This window comes from Falco peregrinus, chromosome 3 (genome assembly GCF_023634155.1).
Source record: "Falco peregrinus isolate bFalPer1 chromosome 3, bFalPer1.pri, whole genome shotgun sequence".
NCBI lineage: Eukaryota > Metazoa > Chordata > Aves > Falconiformes > Falconidae > Falco > Falco peregrinus.
This window is the reverse complement of record NC_073723.1, coordinates 35147049-35173609: the sequence shown is the minus strand read 5'-3', so window position 1 is coordinate 35173609 and position 26561 is coordinate 35147049. Positions and strand designations below refer to the sequence as shown.

Below are 26561 nucleotides of genomic sequence, written 5' to 3'. Positions count from 1 at the left end.
AAACTGTAGGTTTAGAATCATTTTGTCACCTTTTTGGTGCATATTTTGAGCTGTATTTCAAATGTCTGATCCTATAAATGCTCCTAGCTTGAGTAACTTACCGCTATCAGTAGTCTTTTTTTTCAATGATACTGTAGAATAATTCCCTTAAATACATAAGTATACTTGAAAAACACGAAAGCAATTTTTACATGTCTGGGACTGATTTAATCTCTTGGGGTGGGACACCTTGTTACCAAAAGTATATGGATTATTTTTGTTGCAAAAATAATTTACATTTGTTGCTAAACATCACTGAACAAAACATTGTAAGTCAGCCTGTGTGTTTTTGTTAAAGGGTTGACGATAAAGTTTAAATAATCACCTGCCCTCAAGTGTTTCTGAAATCACGGGAATGCTGATGGAGTTCAGAGCTAACCCTTTTTCCGGAGTCTGTGAAATCCTTGGAAGAAGGAGGAATATCTGCTAGTTTCATTTTTCTGCATTTCATTTTTCTTCTTAGCTTTCCATATGAAGTTGGAAATCTTGATAAGCTGGAATTTCTACCCGCTTTCCTGTTTTTTCTCTTAATACTTATGGGGAAGGTTTTTGGACACAAAGAAGAGTCGGGAGTAAGGATCTTTGACAGGAAGTTGATACTACATTCAGTTTCTTCATGCTTCAGTTTTCCTATGCCATTAAAACACTAGATTTGAAAACTAAAGTACCATAGTAAAAAAATCATGACCTAAACAATTTTAGTTAATTGGAAATGGCTACTATTTATGCACTTAGAGCAAACACTCATTGTTAGCTAAAAAAACCCCACCCTAATCCCTCCAATAAACCCAAGTTCATTTTAGAATTCAGTTGGGTGAAGTGCAGATGATTGAGTGAGAAGGCTTGGAGAAGGAGTGAATGGAGTGATAGACAAAAATAGAAGTAAGTGCTTGCTGCAAGCTATGCTTAAGTGATTCTGGGAAGTTACTTTTAACTTAGTTAAAAAGACTTCTTTTTATTTCAAAAAGACTAAAGAGGAGCGAGGCTACTGATAAAAACGTATCTTTTTAAGCTAGGTTAGTTCTGCTCTTACCTGCTTCTCCACAGTGTAACATTAATCTAAATTACAAAAACAGAGAAAAAGACTTTCTAGCTCTGCATCAGTTGCATACAACTCAAAGTCGGTAGAAAAGCTGCTCCAGTGTCCCTTCCTGTATGAAAGTGTGTAAACTGGAGCAGAGTTCCCCAGTTTCTATGGTAGTGTCAGACCAACCAAAATCCTGTTGGTTTTGCTGTCCTTATGAAACTTGTAAACCAGAACCATTAGACTCTCCCTTTGAATTCTGAGTTAAGTAATATATAGTGACTTTCTTCTGTATTGCTTTGGTCTATGTACAAGTGCATTCAATAGGATTTGGTTACATCCAGGTCCTTCTTTAAAAGCTTTTTTCCCTTGCATCAGTAGGTCACTTTTTCTGTCCGTAGGTGTTCAGATTTATCACAGTCTGCTGGTGTTCTTCGGTGGTGACATAAAATAGTCATAGACAAGGACCATTGAAAATGTCAGAGATCTCAATTCTGTTTTCTTGAAAGGAAATGATATGGCTGGAGAGAGAAATCTTCTCTTCCTCATCAGCAGGAGTTGGAGCGTACAGAAGAGGCATTCCAAAGACTTGTAGAACAGATCCTATGAGTGCTGCACCCTCTTTTTTTTCCTGTAGAACAATGACATAGCATGGTTTTTGCTAAAAGTTGCTAAAGTACCTTTTAAGTGGGAGTATTTAATTGCTTTATGTAAGCAAAAAGTTCTAATTCCTGCTTTTGGGGGTATGTTTTTGCTGTGTTTGAGAACCTAATAGTTTAACCAGAAGCATACTTAAGGTTAGCTTTGTTTTGTAAGTGTAGTGTTGCTTTACAGAGGAACACTAGAGATTCCAGGGAAGCCATCAGCTGTCAGATCAAGTATAGTACGTCAGAATTATTTACCTGGGAGAGCACTATGTTGGTGGTTTTTTGTGTGTTTTCTTTTTTTTTTTTTAATTTCTTAGTATTTCAGGGAAACCTTTATGCTTGTGTTACATGTGGGTCTTATTAAATACTAGACATGTGGTATGTAGTATGAAGCAATTGGTCATTGCAGGCTTGTATGACTGTATACTTCTGTGGTTCTGTAACAGCAAAGGATTTCTTAAAGTCCCTCTCCCCTTTGTCAATATTGAGGATTGTATAAGTTTGTTATCTAATGTACAATTTGATAATTCAATATTGTCAAAAAAGCACTTCAAAATCCTGTCTAAAGAGGTTATGGATTTGGATTTAATATATAAATTATATGGATTTTGAAGAATAAACTGAAATTTACCTAGCTGGTTGTGTTACTGTTCTGTCCTTCTATTAGGATTTTAGAATTACCTTGCTGAAAATCATTGTGGAGCTGGAAGAGGACAATTTAAAAAATGATGAGAAGAGAAAGTCACATTTTGAAAATAAACAGCAAAATAATTCTGTTTTACACATGCAAGTGTCTTCACCTTGCAACCTGAAGTCGGCAGAAGAGAGCTCTTGTCTGTGCTTCTGTGAGTTACAGACAAAAATATACAAAGTATGCTTGTGAAGGTTTTTAGTTGCTGGGATTTCTAACCAAGACCTTTTGCTGTAAGCATTTAAATGGAGCAGGAGATTAACAGAAGAGTCCTTTAAAAAGGAAAGAAATGACAGCTTTTATCTGTTCCTCATATAGGTGGGTGAAAAATAAGAGAGAACTTTGGGTCGTATGTGCATTTCAAGGTAGCCAGTGATTTCTCAGTATAAATTAAATCGAAGGAGTTGTAGTTTTAGAATAGGGAAGAGTAAACAGGAATGAAAAAGTTCATAATCTGTAAAATTGCTCAATATAACGGATATCAGAACTGAAATAAGAGCACGTGTCCAGTTTTGAAATGCAGTCCTCTGTTAAATCTTGAGGAAATCACTATGGGGGTTTTTTTCTGTTTGTTTTTTTGTTTTGTTTTATTTAGTTGGTTGTAAGCATGAACTAAAACTGATGAACAGATCAAGATACATTAGTCTTAAAAAATGACCTTGTTTTTACTAACTGGAATTGGCTCTCTTGCTTTTTCCAGTATACACAGTGACATTGAATTATCTGTGTATAAACATAATGGTCAAAAGCAAAATGAAACATAAGAGGAGAGCTAAGTAGAAGATGAAGAACAGGATCGCCAAATTTACCTTTTTTATTCCCCTCAGATTAGAAGTGTGGAAGCTATTTTTTCTTAAAGTTCAGTTCCCTTTATTCCTTCATTCTTGGCACACTTTATTTTCCCCTTCCAGCTACCTTCTTACAGTGTTATCTTTTAAAAAAATGATCACTGTCTTAGTAGCTGGGAAGATTTTGGTTTTAAAAGAAAAAGAAAAAAAAGTATTTTGACTTCTGGATGCAAGCTACAAGAACAGGGAGAAATTCCATTAGTATTGAAAATCTGGTGGAATTTGTGTGTCATTTCAAAGTAAAATAAAATAAATCCTTGGCTGAATGTCTTGGGAGGTTGCTGACAAAGGGATGTCATGGGATGCTGAGTAAAACTGTATTGTTAAGGGAATAGCTATGGGGAAGAAAACTAGTTGTAGTCTTAGTTCATAACATGACAAAAAGACTGCTACTAATAAACTGGCAAAATCTGTAGGTGGTGAAATTATTTAGTGAGTAGTTGAAAACTTCAGAGGGGCATAACGGGGACTAGCTTAATATTTGGAGCTAGATACATTTTTGTGTTAACATACGAGACCTAATGTGTGTTGGAAGGAGCAATTAGAACTATTCATCTAAGTGGCATCTAAATTTAGTATTTGGTAATGAGACCCTGACATAATTATGAATTGTTTTATTAAAGTGCCCCATTAGGGATGGAATAAAAAGTAAATATTGGAATGAGAAGAACATAACATATACTAGCTTGTGTAGTATTTTTATATTACATAAGCATCTTTGAAAACTGCTAAATGTTACTATGGCAAAGTGCTGGTGCTATATGGAGGCCTAGCTTTAGCGCTTTTTCAAACAGACTGTTGTGTTCATTTGTTCGTATTCCATTTCTGACCAGGAAAAAATAACTGAGGAGAAGACTATTAGAATAGTACTGCTGCTGTGCAAACAAAATGGAAAATACTGTTTATTTTTAGTGAAGGAAGAGAGGCCTTCAGCAGAGGTGAACAGAACCTTGAACGGAATATGAATAAATTTCAGTCTATGCTTTTCACCCACTGTCATACAACTAAACAGGGAGATGCTAGAGCACGCTGAAAAATTGAGTAGGGTAGTCTATCATGTAATTTTAACAAGATTCAGTTGGGATTGGTGGCTGTGTGATTTAAAATAAGGAATCAAAATAAGGAATAGATGGTTATTCAGAGAAGGAGAAAATCTGTTGGAAAGTACAGAAGTTTTAATAAAGAAGATTACACAGATTGCACTTCAGTGCATAAACGAACCACATTTTTAAATACTTCCTATGAGCAAGTTAGACTGCCCACTACAGCCTTTCTTGGATTTTTTTTTTTAACTACCAGGGGCAGCTTGCTTTCAGAGTTGGTTGGTGTTCTTGTCTGTTTTGAGTAAATCTGTTATGCTGGTTGCTTCAGCTTCAAACTTTAAAGGCCATAAGAAATGAAAGCTACATTAAATAAATCTGTATTAGCAGAGATCTACACTTTGGGCTTATTTTCCTGCATACTTGAAAATTCTGTTTCATTCCCTTCCCTGTTAAGAGAGGGGGAGTAAGAACATCTTTCCAGATGTTTATTGACACTCCCCCCCCCCCCCCTCCCCATCAGCTTTTGTAGAAGATGTAAGAATAGAATAAAACAACACCACCACTGTTAATATCCATAGTGCATTCCTATCTTGAATGAATGCTTTGTGGGTTTTTTTCATCTTTTCCACTTTGCACCCTGTCTCAAAATGTATATAGTATAACTGGAGAAAGTTCAAAGAAGGACAGCAAGGATGCTGATTTATATGAAAGAAGATTTACAGAATGGCTAAGGTTTCTTAATACTTTGCAGGTTGTAAGAACTGTGTGTTGACCGTTCCATGCAAGTATATACTATGTGAGTAAAGGATGCTGGAAATGCTTTTCCTTTGCTTGTCTTTCCTCTGTCTCTAATATCCTCAAAAGTTCCTCAAAAATCCACATGAATAAGGGAATAATTTTGAAAATTGACTTTCAGTGGGGAGTTGGATGACCTTTTCTGTGCAATTCTTGTAATCACTTGGTTGCAAGGCAGTGTTGTTCTGAAGAATTATTGGTTAATGTTTTTTTAGTTATATAATATAGTCTTTACTTTTCACCAGAAAGGATACTGACCCTCATGAGAACATCTGCATTTCTCATTAATTCCATCTGTTCACCTTAAAATAAAAATAACTAGTATTTTGAACACTCTTTTACTACAAAAATTAAGTAGTTTTCCTATAGTCCACTAATTCCTTTGTAGGGTTGAGTCAAATTTAATATGCAGTGCATTGATGTGGTCCAGTATTGACCCTTGAGAAGGCAAGCTTTGGGCTCTTCTGGTAAGACTTAGGTGTTGCTCATTTTTCCTGTTCTCAACTTGTCATTTTTGCATAGTCAAATTTTGGAAGCAGATTAACTCAGATTAGAATCATATTGGAAAATAAATAGCAGAAGCAGGCAACTCTCTGTTTTAAGAAATGATAATTTATTTATTACCTGGGAGCCTTACTAAGGATCAGGTTGAATTCTGTAGCACTGTAGAGACTGAAAGGCTGTTCTTGAAAAAATAAGTGACAATGCTTGGGTGAGTGCTCTTGGGTAGTAATAGGTAAGATTAGTGCAGTCTGTGACTGGAATTAGGACAGACGTATTTTAGTGTTTTAACACTGCTGAGATTGACAACTGGGAAGAGGCTTGCATAGCACATTTAGAAAAGCAAATATTCAGAGAAAAGAGAGTGAGAACATGCAGTGAATTCTAGCTATACCTCTTTGAGCTATTTTTTGAGTTAGAGTTACTGAGGAGAGGTGCATTGCATCAAACATCTTGCTGTCAAAAAATGTGCAAAGACCCTTTCTGCCACTTTAGCCCATAACACCAAGTAGGTTTCTAATCTCCTCTTCTTTGAATTGTTGTCTTCTACTGACTCACCAGAACAATGGGGAAAGTGGGAGACTATTTTGTGGGGCAGTATTAATGCATTTCCCGCTATTGGAATTCCTATGTCATGGTTTCTTCGTATCTCCACAAAACCAAGGGTGGTGGTGGTGGTATAACAGAAACAGCAGCACTCTTGCTTAACATCTTTAATGTTGTTTTATGTGCCTTTGAAATTTGTTAATTTTGCTGTGACAGCAGTAGAGATGTGCTTACGCTAGTCATGGCTATTGTGACTAATAGTGGTGGTGACAGGCTTGAATTCTCATGAGTGGATTTTATAAGCTACCTGGGCACTCCTGGTATGTGCTCATGTTGCCTGTCTATTCTGAAGGCCATACTTCTCCATTTTCCATATTATAATACGTTACCTATAGAGTTAAATTTAGTATGGAAGTGCCTACATGTAACTATGGTAAGGTGTTCTGTTTGCAGTGTAGGTATACTAAAATCTGCCCATATTTTAGACTTACATCTTAGTATATTAGTGTACATTTCTCTTGATGCAAATCTGCTAAACAATAATTTATATCAACCGTTAGCATTGTTCATAGCAGAAGGCAACCCAGAGAGGCTGAAGACTTGTGTGTAGCTCGCATATTATGTGTTCTGGCAGATATGAAGGCGATCAGCTGAATATTAAAATGAAGGAGAAAATACTTTTCCCCGATTTATTGACATGCATGTTGGACTGTCTGTCTTTAACTACCATTGTTCTGTTCAAGCAACCTGAAAGTCAGTCACTTCATTTGTTTCACTGTGTGTTTGGTCCTATCTGTAATACACAGAGGAGGCTTTGTGATATTTTTCATTTTTTTTTGTATTGTGGTAGGACCTAAATGCATCATCGTGATTAAGATTTGCAAGTGAGGTGTACCTTAAATATTTTGCTGATAAGTTGCTCTGTGGAACTAGGCTTCATACAAATATTTCTTACATCATTACAAATCTTTTCTCCAGCTGCTGTTTTAGACCTTTTTTACTTTTAGTAAAAAAGCCACAGTGCACAGCTTCAGCTCAGACTGATTCAGAGCTGCATCTGTGGTGATTGTGTAGCCTTTGGGCCAGGCAATGTGGATAGCCTGAGTTGATGCTGCAGCCCGCAGCAAGCACAAGAATTTGTGTCTTTTTCCTCTACCTAGCTGTTGATTTTTGTGAAGCTCATGGGAACTTAGTGTATCAGAGAACATTGCTTTTCAATTTATTTTTGCTGAATCTAGTGATGAACAGATTCATTTAGAGGGATGGAGATGAAAGGACGAGTGGGAAGATGAAGGTGGACAGTATGAGTCATAAATGTGATGTTTGCTTGGGGAAACCAGGCTAAAAAGGTCTTTTCTAGTCTAAGTGTATGGCAAAACAGAACAGGCAGACACGTGCAGTGGAATCGTAGTCTCATTTATTTGGACCAGTGCATAACACTAAAAACAGGTTTTTGTAAACCTCTGTAATTGTACTATTTATTTTTTTTCTTAGACCCAAGTATGAGACTGGCAATATGCTGGAGATAATGTATGGATCAGTATTGCATCATCTGAAGCAATGGTCAGTGAACATACTTGAAAAAATACAGAAAATAAAATATTTTTGTATGTAGCTTGTCCACTCATATTGGCATGGAGAGCAAACATTTGTTTTTTGAGGTGGGGGTGGATAGGAACTGCGTATAGGTTGGCTTAAGAAAGATTAATACAGAAATGCTTGTATTAGACCTGATGTGTGAAGAATATTAGAATTTGTCCAAAGAAGGGCAAGAAAAATGTTGGAAGGACTAGAGGGCATAGCTTACGGGGAGCAGCTGAGGATATTCAGTTTGTTCAGCTCAGGGAAGAGGAGACTGACAGGTGACCTCATTGCTGTCTACAACTTGCTCATGAGGAGGAGTGGAGGAGGTGGTGTTGATCTCCCCCTGGTGTCCAGTGATAGGGTATGAGGGAATGGCTTAAAACTGCATCAGGGGAATTCCGGGTTGGATATTGGGAAAAATTTCGCTGAAAAGGTGGTCAAGCACTGGAACAAGCTCCCCAGGGAGGTGGTTGTGGCCCCAAGCTGTCGGTATGGAAGAACAGAATAGAATATTTCAGTTGGTCATTGTAGGTCCCTTCCATCTAGTTCAACTGCCTGATCAATTCAGGGCTGACCAAAAGTTAAAACGTGTTATTAAGGGCATTGGCCAAATGCCTCTTACATAGTGACAGGCTTGGGGCATTGACCACCTCTCTAGACAGCATGTTCCAGTATTTGACCACCCTGTTGATAAAGAAATACTTCCTAATGTCAAGTCTGAACCTCCTCTGATGCAATGTTGAACCATTCCCACGAATACTATTGCTGGATACTAGGGAGAAGAGATCAGTACTTCCCTCTCCACTTAACAGTCAGAAAACTTGCTTTTGGTGCGTTCAACTCCAGCATCCAGATCATTGATAAATATATTGAACAGAATTGGCCCTAGAATTGAACTCTGAGGAACACCACTGGTAACTGGTTGCCAACAAGATGTAGCCCCATTCACTACCAGCTGTTGAACTCTGCCCTTCAGCCAGTTCTTCGCCCAGCACACAGTGAACCCACTCATCTCACAGTTGGACAGCTTGTCCAGAAGGATGCTGTGAGCAAATCCAGAAAAACTACATCTACTGCCTTTCCCTTCCTCCACGAGGTGGGTGACTTAATTGTAAAACAGGACTTTGGCTTTGTGAACCTGTTGACTGTGCCTGATGGTTGCATTATTCTTTGAATGTCTTTCAATAGTATCCGGTATGATCTCCATAACTTTTCCAGGCACTGAGGTTAGACCAACAGGTCTGTAGTTCCCTGGGTGTTCCCTCATGCCCTTTCTGTAGATTGCAATAACATTGGTTAGCTTCTAGTCAGCAGGGACTTCCCCAGACTTCTAAAGACCTTTGGCAGATGATCGAGAGGAGTCCTGCTATAACATGTGCTAGCTCCTTCAGTACTCCGGGATGAATCCCATCAGGATGCATGGACTTGTGAGCATTCAGCTCAAACAGCTGGTCCCTTACAATTTCAGTGTCCACAAATGGAAAGTCACAGTTTCTACAGTCATGGTCCTCTGACTCGGGGACCAGGCAGCTTAAGGTCTGCTCGTATTATCGAAGACTGAGGTAAAAACCCCACTGAATGCCTCTGCTTTTTCTTCATCCCTATTAGTTTAGAAGACCACCTTCAACAAGTGTCGTTCCAATGTTTTCTTTAGACTTCCTCTTGCTATTACTATACTTAAAAAAGCCCTTGTTATCTGACACAACCCTGGCCAGTTTCAACACTAATTGAGCTTTGGCTTTTTGTGTCTTCTCCCTGCATATATGAACCATGGCTTTGTAATCTTCCTGAAAAGACTGACTTTACTTCCAGAGATCATACATTTTATTTTTCATCTTGAACTCCATGAGAAGTTCCATGTTCAGCCAAGCTGGTCTTCTGCCCTGCTTGCTTGACTTACAACACAGTGGAATTGCCTGCTCCTGAGCTTTTAAAAAGTGGTTCTTGATGACTGACCAGCACTCATGGATTCCTCAGCCCTCAAAAGCAGATTTCCAGGGTACTCTGCTAAATAGCTACCTGAATAGCTTAAAGTTTGCTCTCCTGAAGTCCAGGGTAGCAACTCTGCCGTCCTTTTTCCTCATTATACTGAAAATTTTAAACTCGACCATTTCATTATCACTTTGGCCAAGACAGCCACATAGCATGGCATCACTGCTGTGTCCTTTTCTATTCACAGATAGCAAGCCTAGCAGCATCCTAGTTGGCTCACTGAGTACTTGTGACAAGAAGTATCTTCCACAGACTTCAAGAATTTCCCAGACTTGCTTGTAACAGCAGTGTGGTACTCCCATTTGATACTTGGGATGTTGAAATCTCCCATAAGGACAAGTGCTACAGATCCAGGGATTTCTCCAAATTGCCTATAGACCAACTCATCAGTCCTTACATCCTGACTGGGTGATTGGTAGTAGACACCCATTACAACATCTCCTTTGTTTTCTACCTGCCTAATCCTCATCTAGAGGCTCTCAACCACATTATCACGAAGGGCTGTACAGTCAAACCCTCCCTTACATACAGTGCAACTTCTCCACCTCACCTGCCCTGCCCGTCTGTCCTGAACAGCCTGTAGCCCTCCAACCCAGCACTCCAATCATGGGACGCATTCCACCAAGTCTTGCTAATAACAGTGATACCGTAGCTCTGGGAACTGACCAATGCTTGCAGTTCAAGAAGTGTTCAGACAGTACTGTTAGATACATCATTTAACTTTTAGGTTGCCCTATGTGGAGTCAGGAGTTGGACTTGATGATCATTGTGGGTCTCTTCCGTCTCAGGATGTTCTGTGGTTCAAGAAGAATGACAGTTTGCTTCCTAGTTCAGTTCTCTGTAGGTCTGCTGTAGGGTTGGCAACTTATATCTTAGTAACAAAATATTTGCCGTGTATCATGGATGTTGAAGTATCTCTGGAGAAGCTGTTAGTTGTGAGGAAGAACTAATGCCTTCCTTGCCCTGCTGACAAGGCCTTACAGACTGTGAGGAGGAGACTGCTGAAGCTGAAATTCTACTAATGTCAAAGCAGATCTTAAGGAGGCCACTGGTATATCACTGGTATACTCATCAGTATGTGCTATGGGCTTGGTGAAAACATGAGAAATGAAATGCTACCTGTGTCCCTTACTGTTTTGGTTGATCTGAAGATTCACTCCAGTGTGTTGATGGTAAAGAAAGTATGGGGATTGTCTCATAGCTTTATTCTCCTTTGCTTTATTGAAGTTGGATTTACTGCTTAACATTTTTGGGTCCTTTTACAGTCATTTCATCCTCAAGTAATTCCTTTGTCTTGAGAATGCTTATAAGCTACTCCTAGGTAAAGGAGTGAGGGATATTGTTAGTTGAAGATGGCTTTGCTTGTACTTTTGAGTTTTAACAGGAAGAAGGAAGATACTCTGCTGGCAGAAAAAGTCCTGGGGGTCCTGGTGAGTACCACCTTGAACATGAGGCAGCAGTGTGCCCTGGGGGCAAAGATGGTGAATGGGGTCCTGGGCTGTGTTAGACAAAGAATTGCCAGCAGGTAGAGAGGTGATCCTTCCTCCTTATTCAGCACTGGAGAGGCCCACACCTGGAGTGCTGTGCCCAGTGCTGGGCTTCTCGGTACAAGGGAGACATGGACATACTGGAGAGAGTTCAACAAAGGGTCATGAAGATGATGAGGGGCCTGGAGCATCTTAGGAAAGGCTGAGAGAGCTGAGAATGATCAGCCTGGAAAAGACTTGGGGGGACCTCGTCAATGTGTAAAAATACCTGAAGGGGGAGGGTGCAAAAAGGCTGGGGCCAGATTCTTTCCAGTGGTGCTCAGTGTCAGGACCAGAGTCAGTGGGCACACACTGAAACACAGGAGGTTCCCTCTGAACATCGGGAAGCACTTTTTTACTATAAGGATGACTGAACACTGGCACAGGTTGCCCACGGAGGTTGTGGAGTCTTCCTCCTTGAAGGTATTTAAAAGCTGTCTGGACACAGTCCTGGCCAACTTGCTCTAGGTGGCGAAGCTTGAGTAGGGGAGTTGGACCAGATGTTCTCCAGAGGTCTCTTCTAACCTCAACTGTTCTGTGATTTGGGATTATATATAGTGAATGTGTTGTTTATGGGATGAGTGTTTGGTGCTCAGAGCACTTTCATTGGACCATTGACTTTAAAAAAGTTTCTAGTGTTCACTGTTAGCATAGAATATGTCCTAAGGTTACAGACATTTTGAACAGCACTTACTGCTGTCCTTTCAAGTTTGTATAGCTAGTGGTTACGAGTCTGATGGAATATGGTTGAGGTTTTTTTACATACATATTTTTTTAAACTCACCAATATCCAAGGAATTGGACAAACTATTATTAAGCAGAAATTAGTAAATGGATCTTCAGGAATTTTACCATCTTGATAAGTAGCCAAGTATTCTGTTAAATAGTTTAGGGTTGCGAGTTTTTCATTTTAAGAAATGGTATCCTAGAATGTTTTTTTCAGGATGGAGACCTGTATTTCAGTCCATCAATATTTGTTTGACTGAAGTTTAAAAGCAGTAGTATGTGCCACAGAAAATAACCTGTTGCTCAGCAAATGATGGTCTTACTACAATCCTGTCCTCAAAGTACTGCAATCAGGTGTTTCCCTTAATGAGAAGTAAAGTCAGTGCTCTTAGCAGTATTATTTTAACTAATCAGTGAAAAACTGGTTTCCATTTCTAATATTTTCTAAGCTATTAAACAATGACTTAAACTACTATTTATAATACTTTTACAAATGATACTTCATAGGTAAGGACGCTGTTCAATACTACTCACTGCATCTTACAAATTTCCAAGTTAATTATTAAGGTCATTCTGTGGTTTACGGTTCCAAATATGTATTGTGCCATCTTTTGCCTTCAGTTTGAGTATAGGACTGTAGCTTAAATTGTTTACAAAGGGATTCTTAAAGTTAATAACCTTTCCTTCCTTCAGTGTAGTGTCACGTAAGTTAGGTAATATTGCAGGTTCTTTCATCTTCATGATGCATAATTTTAAAACATGGTTAGAAAAACTGATAGTGAACATGCGTGTTGCATGGATCCAATCTGAAATATTTTTTATTTTGTAACATATGGCTTTCACGTGTACTTCTGTGGTGGATAATTAAAATATTTCCCAGAGAAATTCTAAATTATTTAGGTTTAAAAGACAAAAATATACATAGGACTGAAAGTTAAGGTTAGTAAAGGTGAAAACAATGAAAAATAAGGGGTTTAAAAAAAACCAGGAAGTGATTGAACTTGTACAGGTAAAGAAAGAAGCTGGACTGGGAATTGGCAGCTTGTGTTGGGGCAAAGGCAAAATACTAAAAGCCAAGGAAATTGACTTAGTCTGTGGAAACAAACAAACAAACAACCTTTCAGTGTTGTATGAACAGATCTATTGAGTTAAATTGAAAGAGTCTAAGACCTTCAGTGTAAAGCATTCAGTTTCAAAACCAAAGGTTAGAGCTGTTTGTGTAACTTGCACTTTGCCTTTCTTGCTTGTGTCTAACAGCACTGGTTACTGTTTTTTGCCACTGAGCTGTGTTTCTTTGTATGTGTGTAGAAGAGGGACAAAACAAGGCCTGCTGCTTAATGATGCTTTTTTAGTTTGTAGTTCTTGTTCTATTCTGTTACTTAAATAAATTAAAAAATGTCGAGGCTTTCTATTTGACATTAAAAAACCCCACCCTCTTAACATTTTTGCAACTTTCAGTAACTTTATGGAGGACTTACTGGCTGCGTAACTGTTACAATATGTTCATTTACAACTTTTAAAACTCCTTGCTAGCTAGAAGGACATGTAATGTGAGATAATTAAAACAATAGTATGACTAAAAGATATTTTCCTTTTCTTAAAATTTGTCCTTGTGTTCAAAACAACTTGATTCCTTAAGAGCAAGTGTAACATAGTGCTTATGTGAAGGAAACCTTTTAAATGTCTGCAGTATGTCAAGGTACTATTTCCCCACCTTTAATTAGTCATACCTGAAAAGGAGGGTTGTAACACAATGTGTAAGTACTTTAAATTCTGGTATCCTATTGAAAGGTATCAAACCAGCAAGTACTTTGATTAAATACAAAAGACCTTCATGAATATAGCCTTTTGCAGGAACCTTCTGTTCGTGGGAGAGGGTTTTTTCCCCCCTCACATACACCAATAAATTACTGATTAATAAGAGCTAATACCTTGGCCTACATAATGTCTCTGTCTGTATCCCTAGTCCATCACATCTAAAACTAAGTACCTACTGGGCTTTGCAATATATTCCTGTTTATCATATATTTGTTCAGAAAGGAGAAGGGTATTTCAGACATTTGGAATTAGCCTGTAATAGTAGATCTTAAAAAGGAAGAGGACATCTGACATGGAAGAGGACAGATCAAATTTTCATGAAGAACAATGAATTAGTTTTGTTACCAACATCACACAGAAAGTTCAGTGGTTCTCAGATGGCCATACTGGTGTTTGTAGAGGTTATCCTTTGCTAGTAAGTGTAGTTTTTCCATTGCTTCTTAAAGTAGCAAACAGGTTTGTAGTGTTCAAGGAAATAAAACTTTTGACTTTAAAGTTCTCTCTTTGCCTAGGTGTAAACATTATTGTAATTTTAGTTGATGACCAAAGCTATCTGTTTAGGGAGTGTCTAGTCTTAGAATTTTTGTATTAGTGTTGCTCTAGGCAAGATGAGTTGTAGAAATGACCTTTTACTATTGTGCTCAGTTTAATAAAGGCCAACACATTTTTGGGTCTACAGATTCTTCTCCAGATCTGAAACAGATCTGGTCTCTATTTGTGTGTAACCAGTTTCTGAGATGAAAGTTTCCCAATGTCAAAGGGAGATGCCCTTAATTATTGTAGTAATATAGAATTATCTGTTCTCTCTGTAAGGAATGCAGTTAACATCTGTAACTTTTTTTTAATTATTATTCAGTTCAGTAGACATACATTCAATTTGCTATAATAAAATTAGAAAAATATTGTGCCTTTGGTAAAGATGTGATCAGAATATGCAAATTTAAAGGTTCTTGGTCTTGAGAGTGTTCACCTAAATTTCATGATCCTCCTGGGATTAGCCATCATTGCCATTTTTATTGTTGTTAAATAGTGAAATAGACTTTCAAATCAGAATTGCATTGAATAAAATTTGGGATTTGGGGAGTCTGGATGGGAGGGAATCAGTTGTGAAATGTACTTGCATCTGAGATAAGAAAAGTTCTTTTTCCTTTTCTTATTTTTGTTCTTATTTGCACATCAAGAAACTTGCTTCCAACCTTATAATTTTTGATTTTGTTGTAGAGGAGTCATGAGTCCCTTCCCTCCCCTCCCTCCCTCTTCCCCTCCCTTCTTCCTCTGCCCTCCCTTCCCCGTTGAAGGTAAACCTCTTGTGAGAATTGAAGAGGAAAAATGGAAAGTTAAGTTTTCGTTTATCAACAATTTCATTGTTTTAAAAGCTTTCTCTTATATTTTGGACTATTGTAGAACTCCTTTAGTGTGCTGGTTTAGGAACTGTATTATCTTAAAAGCTACTGTAATAGAAAAATCTCTATAATTTTTCTATTTTTGGTTTTACCACCACTTAATAACACCTATTTTGTTTTTATCTTATGCTTTTATGGTACTGGCTTTTTTGATAATGTAAAAAGACTAATTGTTGCAGCTCTGCTAAAGGTTTTGGACAAGCGATCAGTGATTTCAGGAGGCGGTAGGGGTCGGAATCTTTCAGTACTGTAGCTGTTGTGATCTTCTGGAGTGTGAGGTGTGGGAAGGAGGCATGTTCTTGGGAGACTTTGCCGATGGTGAAGCATGCAGTATAGGGTGGCAAAGCAACTGTGTGTGAGCATCTTTCAGGAAAAAGACAGCCCTTCTACTGTGTTTGGGAAACTAGGAAGTAGTCCACATTTCTAGTCCTGCCTCCAGGCCCTTTTTTTCCACTGAAGGAGCAAGGAGTTTGTTGCCAGAAAATTATCCAGTCTTGAAAACTAAAGTGCTTGTATGTCGAGGCAGGAGGTCGGGAAGGGAATGTCTGAAGTGTAGAACACAAATTTGTGTGCTAATACTGTGGTGGTGCACATACTCAGTTTTGCATCTGATAGAACTGTGACAGTATTGTGGTAGTTTCAGGTAATACAGCACTAAATACGGATAAAGGCATGATCATGTAGTTGGATAGTTTGTTAATCTGAACCTGAAACATTTTTTAAAATGATTTTAAAGATTTCTTATCTGTAGGACTTTATACTCAAAGTTATATGGCCTTTCTTGTGTTTGTGTTTACGCTTTGTAATAAGGAAAAATAACTAATGTCAGTATTGTTATTTTTCCATGGCTCTCCGTAGAACTATTCCATAGAATCATAGAATTGGGTTGGAAGGGACCTTAAAGATCATCTAGTTTCAAACCCTGCCATTGGCAGGGACACCTTCCACTAAACTGGGTTGCTCAAAACCACATTTATTATGTTAAATGCCATAGATTTTAGAGTTACAGTTCACTTATTTCGTTCCCACCCTATACTTCTTCCTTCAACCTTTTGTACCTTTTTGGTTGGGGTGGATTGGGAAAATCTTGAATAATTAGCTTCCTTGTTTAAAAAAAAAAATCTTTTGAGGAAGAGATTTTTCTGCATTTCTGTTCTTGTTTGGAAGATATGCTCAGATACAGGAAAAATAATATTTATGGCATTATGTTGATTTTTACCTAGCCAACTCATTTCTTACTTATACTTACAGTAAATTGAATTAAAGATGTTAATGAGGATGTTAGTAATATTTAGGCATTTTGCTCATCTGCTTGCTTTTTCCTTGCTTAGGGCATTTATATGAATAGATCTCAAGTTTGCTTATTCTGGTTTTGGGCATTCAGGAAGACTTGATTCAACAGTGCTCATTCATGGTGTAATTTGTTCATGGTTGTTTTTTTTTTCCTTATCCACCATCTTCTATATTTTTTCTGGAACAGTGTCAGATTAGCAAGAGAATAACTCAATGGTCATTAAAGCACAATCAGTAAGCCCAAATATATTGTGATTGAGAGTAAATAATTTTAAATTGCAATTATATTTATTTTCTATTCTACCACAGCTTTATGGATGGCTTCTGAGTTCCTGCCTATGTCATTTTGTTTGTTTGGTTGTTTTTTTTCTTGTTTGTTTGTTTGTTTTTTTTTTTTAGTGTGTTGACTTTCTATAGGTAATTGGGAGTTTGTGTGTGTGTGTAGAAATACTCCCTTGATACTGTCTCAGTTTGCAGGTTTTCTGATTTAAAGTTAAATTGAAAAGCCACATTGTGTAACTTCTTGTTTCTGCACATTCTTCCTATATTTTAACATTCTTCCTATATTTTAACTGTTCCATGTGGTAGGATTTTCCATCCATTGTGAATTGGTAGCACCAGTAATTAGACCCTACTGTCTTAAACTTGGTACGATTCTTTTTGTTTTATTCCTGGCTTGACTCCTGTGGTATCATATGAGTAATGAAAGGACTTTCTGTGTTGGTGGTTGTATTCTTCTACATCAGAGTTGCTTGGTTCTTCATGAAAATTCTCCTCAATTAATGATTCAAACCATCGATTTATAAATATGTTTGCTGCTGCAGCGATACTTTTTAGCTTTCAACTTCACAAGAAATGCCATCATTTATTTCAATGTAGCACGACAGTAAATCTCAACCAGGTGCATTCATTACCAAATGGGCAATGTAATTTAAAATGTATCTGCTTAAATTTCATAAGTAAATCATCTATGAAAGACTAGTGTGTTGGTCTTAGTTCTGATGTGTAAATAGCATTTTGAATTTGATAGAAAATTCTTCACAGAAGTGTAAATTTATAAATGCTGTTATCGTTAACTAGACTTGTCTTCCATGAAACTGTTGATTCACATGAATTATGGAATGATCCCTTAATTTTTTTTAGTAGTCTAATATGTCAGCCATTCTGTGGTTTTGCTAGGGTTTTATTTTGTCTTAATTGATCTGTAGTTACCCAAAATAATCTATATGATTGAAGCAATATTAATTTCTAAAAAATCTGTTATAGGGGTTAATAAATAGATTGTACTTTTCCAGTTGATGTAATGGTTTTGTGTGATGAGGATGGTTTACACCAGGGGTCCTCAAACTTTTTAACCAGGGGGCCGGCGCGCAGATGCAGTGGCAGGCAGTCATCTGCGGCTGCTTGGTTTCCCCCCCAACCCCCGGCGGGGGGGTCTGTAAATACCAGGGGCCAGATTGTGGACCCTTGGGGGCTGTATCTGGCCCGTGGGCCATAGTTTGAGGACCCCTGGTTTAGACAGAAGCATTGTGATAACTGTGATCTTTATGTGGCTCTCAAGACTCTCTCTTAATTCATTTTTGGTCCAGGAATTTAGGGGAGGGGGTGTTGTATGTGTTAGTGAAACAATTCTGAAAGTAAAGCTTCATGTCCTTTAGACCAATTAAGGTTAATCTAGAACTTGAATAAAGAGGTGTAGCAAGTTCGTATTTGGGAATGTGTGGTGACTGCAGCCCTGTGAGAATTAATGCCATGATTTTCAGGAAGATTATAAGGATGGTGACTCTTATATTGTATGTAATCCTCTTTTTAAGATTATCTAGAGATAACCTCAAATATTTTAACCCTTAACATATTCAGTAGCTAAACTGGGCATTTATTTTGAGTAGCAAGAAAAAGGGATTTAGGGCTGAGGAAAAAAAGTGTGTGCATGATGCAAGAAAGCAGTAAATAGTGCCTGTAGGACATAGTGTTCCCTTGCCCATTAATGGTTAGGGCTTGCATTATTTGAAATAAAACTTAAAAAAATCATTTATTAAAAAAACAAAACAACACACCCCATCTTCCAGTGCTTCTTCACCACCTGTTTTTATTTCTCATATATACTTCCTTACAAATTAGGTTAAGTACTGGTATTTTGCTTTTGATGTTATCTCTTGTTCTGCAAATGTCTCAATCCTCCAAATGAATATCATCACTTCACTTCCTGTAATTGCAATCCCATCCCTTCCTTCACCAAGCTCGGACAACTTTAGTTGAAGTTTGGTTATTTTTGGCCATGCAGATAGAGTTTCTTTGGCTTATGAAGACAGAGGCTCCTACTCCTTGAAACTTCCATTTTTTCAGTATTTGAAGAATTTCTAGTTGTAGAACTCTTAAAAATCTTTCTCATCTTATGAAAATTTGTGCTTCTATTGAGGCATTAGAGTGGTGGTATAATCCCAGCCTAGTACAAGTCTGTCAGTCCCTCTGTGTGACTTCTTTACTGTCCCTGCTTAGTTTCATACAGTATGTGCTTGTTGTCTCTGCTGCAACCTTGCCCCCAGAAACATGAGATTTTTGGAAACATCTATCAACACTATTCTTTTAATTCAGTAGTCTTTATTTTTGATTTCTGCATGTTCCTGATATATTTATAGATGATGAGCAAATTTACTTCCATTCTTTATTAGACTACTCGTGCATTGTCTTTATTCTCCCAGTAGTGCTGTTCATGTCCTGTCCTTTTCTTGAGTATGACAATCAGTACTAGTACCTTACATAATGTCACTAACGCTGTTTTTATCACTACTGCAAACAATTCATATGATAAATAGGGTTGTCATCCTGTGTCCCATCCCCCTCCACCCCCTATGGCTACATCATGGTAGTAATTTTCTTATCAAAGGCTGAGGGGCTATGTTCTGGATCATGCTTCTCTTCTTCAATTGTGCAGCAACGGTTGTCATGTATCCTTACTAGCTTGCAGGGAGTAATAGGTGTCCAAGGCTCTAGATAAGATCCTTCATTTTGTACAATGTAACTTGGCCAATTTTTCTTCTTGAAGGCTTTGTTTACCCAGGAGAAAGACACATTTGACTGGGAGCGAGTTGTGACCCAATGTGCATCAGGCAGTGAAGGCTTTGGATTTTTTGTTTCTTTGTTTTTTTTAAGTAATACCATAAGAGTAACTTTCTGGATCTTGAATGAAAACTACAAACTCCATGATGTGAGCAGGCTTGCACCAGACCAACCAACCTGCATCACAGCTGATGGGACAACAACCTGTTAACTTCATTTAAAAATGTCGGTAGTGGAGTTTGGATAATCAGGGATGAAAATAACTGGTGACTGAAGCTTAAATAATTGTTATTTACATATTCCTGAAAAAAACATTACTGGAAAAACCAATTGATTAGTTTCCTTCTTTTGACTTGGAGAAATTTTAATGTGTCCTTCTCCCTTAATTCCTAACCAGTTCCTCATTCCTAACCAGTTAAACAAGGGTGGGAGGACTGCAGCTTTGGAATATTTGGAACATGATGAGACCAGAATCAGTCAGTTCAACTAATTTGCTCTGTTCAGTAAAACCCTTATGGATATAACATATGACATAACACTTTCTTCATGTATTGTTGATAAAAAGTTATGTTTATTTAAAAGATTTTTTTTGCACTTTCACATTTTTTAGTTTGTTTTTCTAAATACTATTTGACATACATGTTAATGTAGTATTTTGCTTGCAACATACTAAACATACGGAATTGTAATAATTGCTGTGTAAATGTACCTTGGGGTACCATATTGGCAAGAATATAAGAAAGACTTCTGTTACAGAAGGATGTTCATTTTACAGGGCAGAAACAGAACATGGGGGCACTCTTGATGTGGGAGGCAGTCATGTAGTTATTGCAGAAACATGCAGCCCCAAGCCTAACTTTGTTTCTTCTCCACCCTGTTCGGATGTCCCTGGCATTCTAGTAATTTTTTCCAGGCATCATGGTAATTTTTTCCTTCAAGGGGAAAGACGCAAAGCTAAGTGTAGTGAATTATCACTTCCCTGTTACCAGTAGCTTAACAAACAGGGGTTTGCCAAATGCAGTTAGCAGCTTAGTCAGAAGCAGAGCCAGAAACTCAGGGTAGGGCAGGTGGTGTGCCTTGCAGATAAATCAGCACTGAAAACCTGAGGAGATTAGGCAATGTGCTGTCTACCTGAGGACTTTGACACAGTTCATTTCTCTATTTATTTTACTTTGTGCATGATATGAGTAGAGATTAAAAAAATCCACAAAACCCAACCAACCAAATAAAACCAAATAACTCCCCTAGCGTTTTAGATCTATGCAGGTTGAACAGTAGGTGGAAAAAAAGCTTAGTAAAAATTATTGCAATTTGTCAGTTACAAAAGTATGCCTAAAATATTTTTTTTAATGTATGATTAGAACTAGATTGCAGATCTTGGTTTCTTGTGAAGAATTTGACTTTACTTGCCACAGAACTGATTGCATGTGTTGCTCCTTTGATGTCTTCTATCTCAGCAGCCTCCAAAATGAGGTGTACAAGACCATCCATTGAGGTGTGGGAATAAAATATTAGGGTTTGTATTTTATCTGAAAAATAAGAAAGAAATCAACCTCATATTGACACTGGCACCCTCACTTGGTCCTGTGTCATGTATAGTTGGTGAGGTGTCCTGAGGGCAGACTTAGAATTCCAGAGTGTGAAGGGGTCACAGCAGTGCCTTCACTTGTTCTTTCACTTTCAGTATATTGCAATGTATGCAGTTTACATGTGTCCAGTTAGGTGGATTTATGGATTATATTTAGTTTTAACTAAACTGACCCTCATAAAATGGGCAAGTAACTTAAAAAAATTCCTGCAAAGAGACCGTGGATTGAAGTGAATACTAATAATGTGAACAATAAGAACATGGCAGAGCTGATGTTTCTCCTACTCTAGCATGAGCTCCTAGCCAGATGCAATATGAGGTAAAAACAATGGCAATTAGATCTGACAATATGTTGGCAAAAAAAATATTGAGTTTATCAAGAAGGCAATTTGAAATATGGATATACATCCACTAGAATTAATGCTGAACCTCGCCCTACGAGAATATTGTACCTTGAAATATCAGCTAATGATAGTATGAATCCATCACAATTAGCAAGGCATTGAAAAAAACAGCTATCCAGAACATGAAGACAAACCTCCATGATTTTTTTCAGCAATGTTTAAAGTCCTGTGATACTCGGTCCAGTACTTGAAGATTTCACTAACTTAATGATGGATCTTTAGAAGCCTCTTTTGAGGTTTCTCAATAGCAAAAGACATAGAAGCCACAAATTATTGGAGAAACACTTGATCTTCCTCGCTGTAAGAATATCTGAAATAATACATGGGAAAGAATATGGTTACAAGCAGACATGCATTCCTTTGTCAGCAGATACTGTTGAAAGATGTCTAGAACAGATTGCCAGAGATCTGAAGAAATAAATATTAGAAAAATTTACAGTGTGGGAGGCTTGAGGCTTGCTATACAGTTGGATGAAAGTATAGATGCTTGTAATGTGGCTCAGCTTATGGTAGTTGCTAGGTTCTGTGTTGTTAATGAAATACACAAAGAACTAAGTCACTAAGGAAAGATGTACCAGAGAAGATATATTCTTAACAGTAAATGACTTCTTTAATAACAACATTTGTTGGGTTGTTTGTTATTTTTTTAAATGGAAAAACTGCAAATGTACGTACTGATGGATTGCTTTGAAGGTAAAAAGGATTCTGGGGTGAAGTTACAAGGAGAGCAGCACACGTGGAACACATTCACTGCGTCATGCATAAGCAAACATCAAGGAAGTTGGAGCACGAAGTGCGGCAAGATGTCATCATTGTGGTTAATTGTGTAAAAACAGGGCCTTTAAATAGCAGAATCTTTATAATTTGTAATGACATGGGGAGTGACCAGGAAAATCTTTTGTAGCATGCAGAAGTTTGGTGGTTGTCATGGGAAAGTGCTTAGAAGAACTGTAAAAGTTAAAGATTAATTCTGCGTATTTCTTTCACAAAAAGACGAGTGTTCTGAATTTGCTGATGTGGTCTGTGATGACAGGTGGTTGTCAGCAGTATGCTGACTAACAGGTATTTTCAAAAAAAATGAAGACACTATCCGTTCAAGGTGAAGGTGATGCCAATGGGCAAAAAGGTGACTTCTTTTTAAAAGAAACTCATGCTATGGATAGAACATTTTGAAAATGGATATTTTCTGGATTTTGTTGCCAGAAAAGATGTGTGACACCCACAAGAACTCTAATATCTGTACACTTAAACTGTGTAACAGAATTTCCTTACCTGTTTCAAGTCTTCCAGTTGAAGAGTTTCAGAGGGTTTTGAACCGTTTGTTAAAAATATCAAAATGCATGATCTTCTATTAGTTTGCAGTAATAGCTGATTGATATCAGGCAGATGGAAATTTCCTGACCACATTTCAAGAATAAACTTTGTATGTAGCAAGTCCAGCCAGTGATGTACTTTCATTTTGATGTACACATCATTGTTAATTGTCTTTTCCAGCTCTGAGAGCCATTAAAACCAAGTACTGAGACATACTGAATTTAGAACTAGACCTTCAGATGACTGTATTACAAAGTGTTAAGCCAACATTTTTAAAATGAAGCATATTTAGTCACATGGCTCTCAGAAAGAAAAAAATATTTCTAGTGAGAGCAAAAATATTTTTTTCACCATTAATTAAACGGTAAATAAAATACCGTTTATTTTATCTTCAGCTCATCCTTCTTAATTTATATTTTTATGTTTTATAATGTACAAAATACAGTAGTACAGTAATACCTATATATAATTTCTAAATATACACATATTAGGGGGTGCATGCTCAAAAATCTTTTACTGATAGAGATGCATGATCAAAAAGATTTGGTGACTTTACTGTTACCATATTATTATCAATACCAATTAATGTTCACAGAAATAATTATATGGAAGTTCATTCGGGTCCTGGAAAGTATACTTTAAATGTATGTATTCTTTTCTCATGAAAAATAATTGTCTGCTAGAGAATATTTTACTTCTAGCTTTCTTTCAGGTGTAGTAATTCAGGAGGACACGAGTGATGTTTGTCCGCATGTCCTTCAAGTACTGGGATGTCCCAGATAAGATCAGAGCCACACAATTTTAGCCATGGAATGATAAGATGGGGTGGTCCTATTACTGTCTCAATAGGTGAGGGAAGTGATTTGTGGATGGACAACAGTGGTATAGAAAGCTGATTGCAAATCTAGGGATAGAATTCAAATGTTTTTTGTCTGAATCAAGTTATTGCTTGAGTGTATTGTTCTGGGAATGACTTGATTTTCAAGCATGTAAATGTTTTGGATGTTTTGTTCATTTGAAGTTCTTGGTGCTTAGCACATCTGAAATCAGACCATAAGCATACCTTCTGGAGATAGGAATATTGATAATATCACAGCTGAATTTTTTTTTGCCTTGCACAGTTGTTCTAAACTATGTGAATGTATGTATTACTGAAGTGTCTTGGCATCCTCAAAGGTAACGTCAGACAAATTTCAAAAGTAATTGGTTTTTTTTTTTAACTAGTGTTCTGAAAATAATGCATTCTGCCATACCTAAGTAACATTTGGTAACTTGCTGATTAGTTGAGCATTTTAGTTAATAGTTGGAACTAACATGCAGAGATAAGTCTTTTCAATAAGCTACCTGTGTATTTTTTTTTTTTAGGCTAAAGCCTAAACCTCTGACATGGCCACAGCCTCACCAAGATCTGATACAAGTAACAACCATAATGGAAGATTACAGATGCAAGTAACAGGCAAGTAGTGATTTGTATCATGGTGATTTTTACAGGAAAACATATGTATTCATAAAAGCAGTTTTTGAAATGAGTGTAGAAAATGGATCGGTATTGTTAATATTTTAACTAATAACTCAAATGTTAAAAGTTAAGAACATGACTATAATATATGTAGATGAATTAAAGCTAGGTAGAGGTTATACAGTGAGTTGGATGACAGGGTTTAACGATCTCTTCAAATTAAGAAAAAATGAGATTGAGTACAACAGTAGGGACAAATGGAAGGAATTTTGCTTGGGAATAAATAATTATTGGCACATATTCTATAGAGGGAACACATATTGCTGAAATTCTACAAAAAAGATGGGCAGTTGAATGAAGTCCAAGCTGAAAATGGGTACAATGTTATAGTGAAGTTGGAGGAGGACTGGAGGAAATCACAAAATCTGCTAGCCCTTCAAAAGGTTGTCTTTGATTACCTGTATCAGGTAGACATCTGTTGAGAATAATACAGGTATCCCGTATTAACCTTGGGTGCAGCAGGTTGGATTACACAGCCATATGGAATAATTCAGGTTGGAAGGGATATTTGGGGATTCCCTAGTCCGCTCTTTTGCTGAAGGCAGGGCTGCCTTTGAAATTGAATCAGGTCGCTAAGGGTATTGTCCAGTTGAATTTTCAGTATCTCAAAGGTTGTAGATTACCTTTTTTCCTGGGCAGATTGTTCTAGTGGTAAACCACATCAACGTGGAAGTGTTTTTCCTTCTATCCAATTGGAATTTACTGTGTTGCATCTCATGACTGTTCACATTTTTCTTGTTGCATAATTCGAGGCAGAATTCAGCAATCTCAATATCTGCTGGAAGGGAAACATGGTGGGCTACAAGCAATTCTGGAAATTTCTGATTATGTTGGGGACATATTCAGTAGATGTTGAGCAGATGTTACGCATTTTGCTACTCATGGGTAAGAACTGGTGAGGGATGTGACAACTGGTGTCAATCTTAGTTGCTCTTTCTGTGGAATGGCAGAGCAGAACAAAGACTTGTAGTCCTAAGATAAGCAAAATGCATGTAGGTAAACAAGTTTGATAGCTAATTATGACAGTGTTACAGTATCTAAAAGTAGTAATGTTACCAGCAAGTAGTTAGATGTTGTGCATATATATATATATACATAAATGTATAAGTGTGAATGTATGTATGTAAGTATTATTTTACCATTGATAAATAATTTGCACTTTCCAGGGATCTTACGAAATCTGGGAACCCTGTAAGAATGAATGCATGGCCATGAATATATTAAGGCTATTTTGAACAAAAATTGGAAAGCACATGAGTAAGATACTATGTCTTAAAAAAAGCTGCATCTCAAGAAAGATGTATCATGCTGGATGGTCCAAAGATGGCCAGGTCATCTGGTAAAAAATACATTGCTGCGGAGTCCCCCAAATAGATATTTTATCTAATCTGATAAGAGAGGAACCTTAAAACTGATTAACCCAGTTTAAGGATTAAATAACTTGATAAAGTGATGAATCATCAAAACTGGCAATAACTAACAGCATAGATGGAGCCACCTGTAGATTGAATATGTGTAACTGTAGCAAACTGTTACACAAATGACCCGTAACTTCAGATCTGTGTATGCAGAAGTGATCATTTTGGTATCCTGTACTGTACTGCTCCTTCCATAAGTAGTCTTCTATTTTTGTGGCACTGGAGCTTCTGTTGACTTCAAAAGATCTGGTTCAAGGATCAAAGTAGGAAGAAATTTGTGCAATTTTTAGGATTAGTTTTCTGAAGGTTTAGTTCTCTAAAGGTCTTCATTGCAAGATCAGGGGAATGCCAGTGGCACTACAGGGAAAGAAATGGGAGACGAGTGTGGTACTGTAGTGCTGCTGACCTGCACTGGGTTATGCTGAGATGAGTTTATGCTGCTTTAGAGTCTAGACTTACGTTTCAGACACTATAATTAAAAAGCACATTTATAAAGGCAGCAACTAATGTATACACAGTTTGTAGACAAGGAAATTCATGTGAAGCAGTAAGAGACTTGTTTGGATTTATACAGTTACAGCATGTTGCCAACAAGTTTTGCCATCAGTATTTTTTCAAATATATTTTACCAATCTATCTTGTCTTGTTAGGTCTTTGTGAAGTCTTTTGCAGGTGTTTGTTACTTAGTCCTAATTTTTTTAAACGAAGTCCTAACAAAAAAAAATTATAATGGTCTCCTTTCATGTTTGGGGACTCAAAACCTAATGACCTAAAACATAATC

General features: G+C 37.3%; 1 protein-coding gene across 2 annotated transcripts in view; it reads left to right on the top strand.

The window, feature by feature from the left end:
- The window catches only part of WWP1 (WW domain containing E3 ubiquitin protein ligase 1), a 62783-nt gene that overhangs the window by 2134 nt on the left and 34088 nt on the right, over positions 1-26561 (top strand). For both annotated transcript variants that reach the window (XM_055798420.1, XM_055798422.1), the window contains exon 2: positions 24208-24298. In XM_055798420.1, the coding sequence (XP_055654395.1) occupies positions 24229-24298 (70 nt within the window). In that variant the 5' untranslated portion in view covers positions 24208-24228. The remainder of the gene's footprint in view (positions 1-24207; positions 24299-26561) is intronic.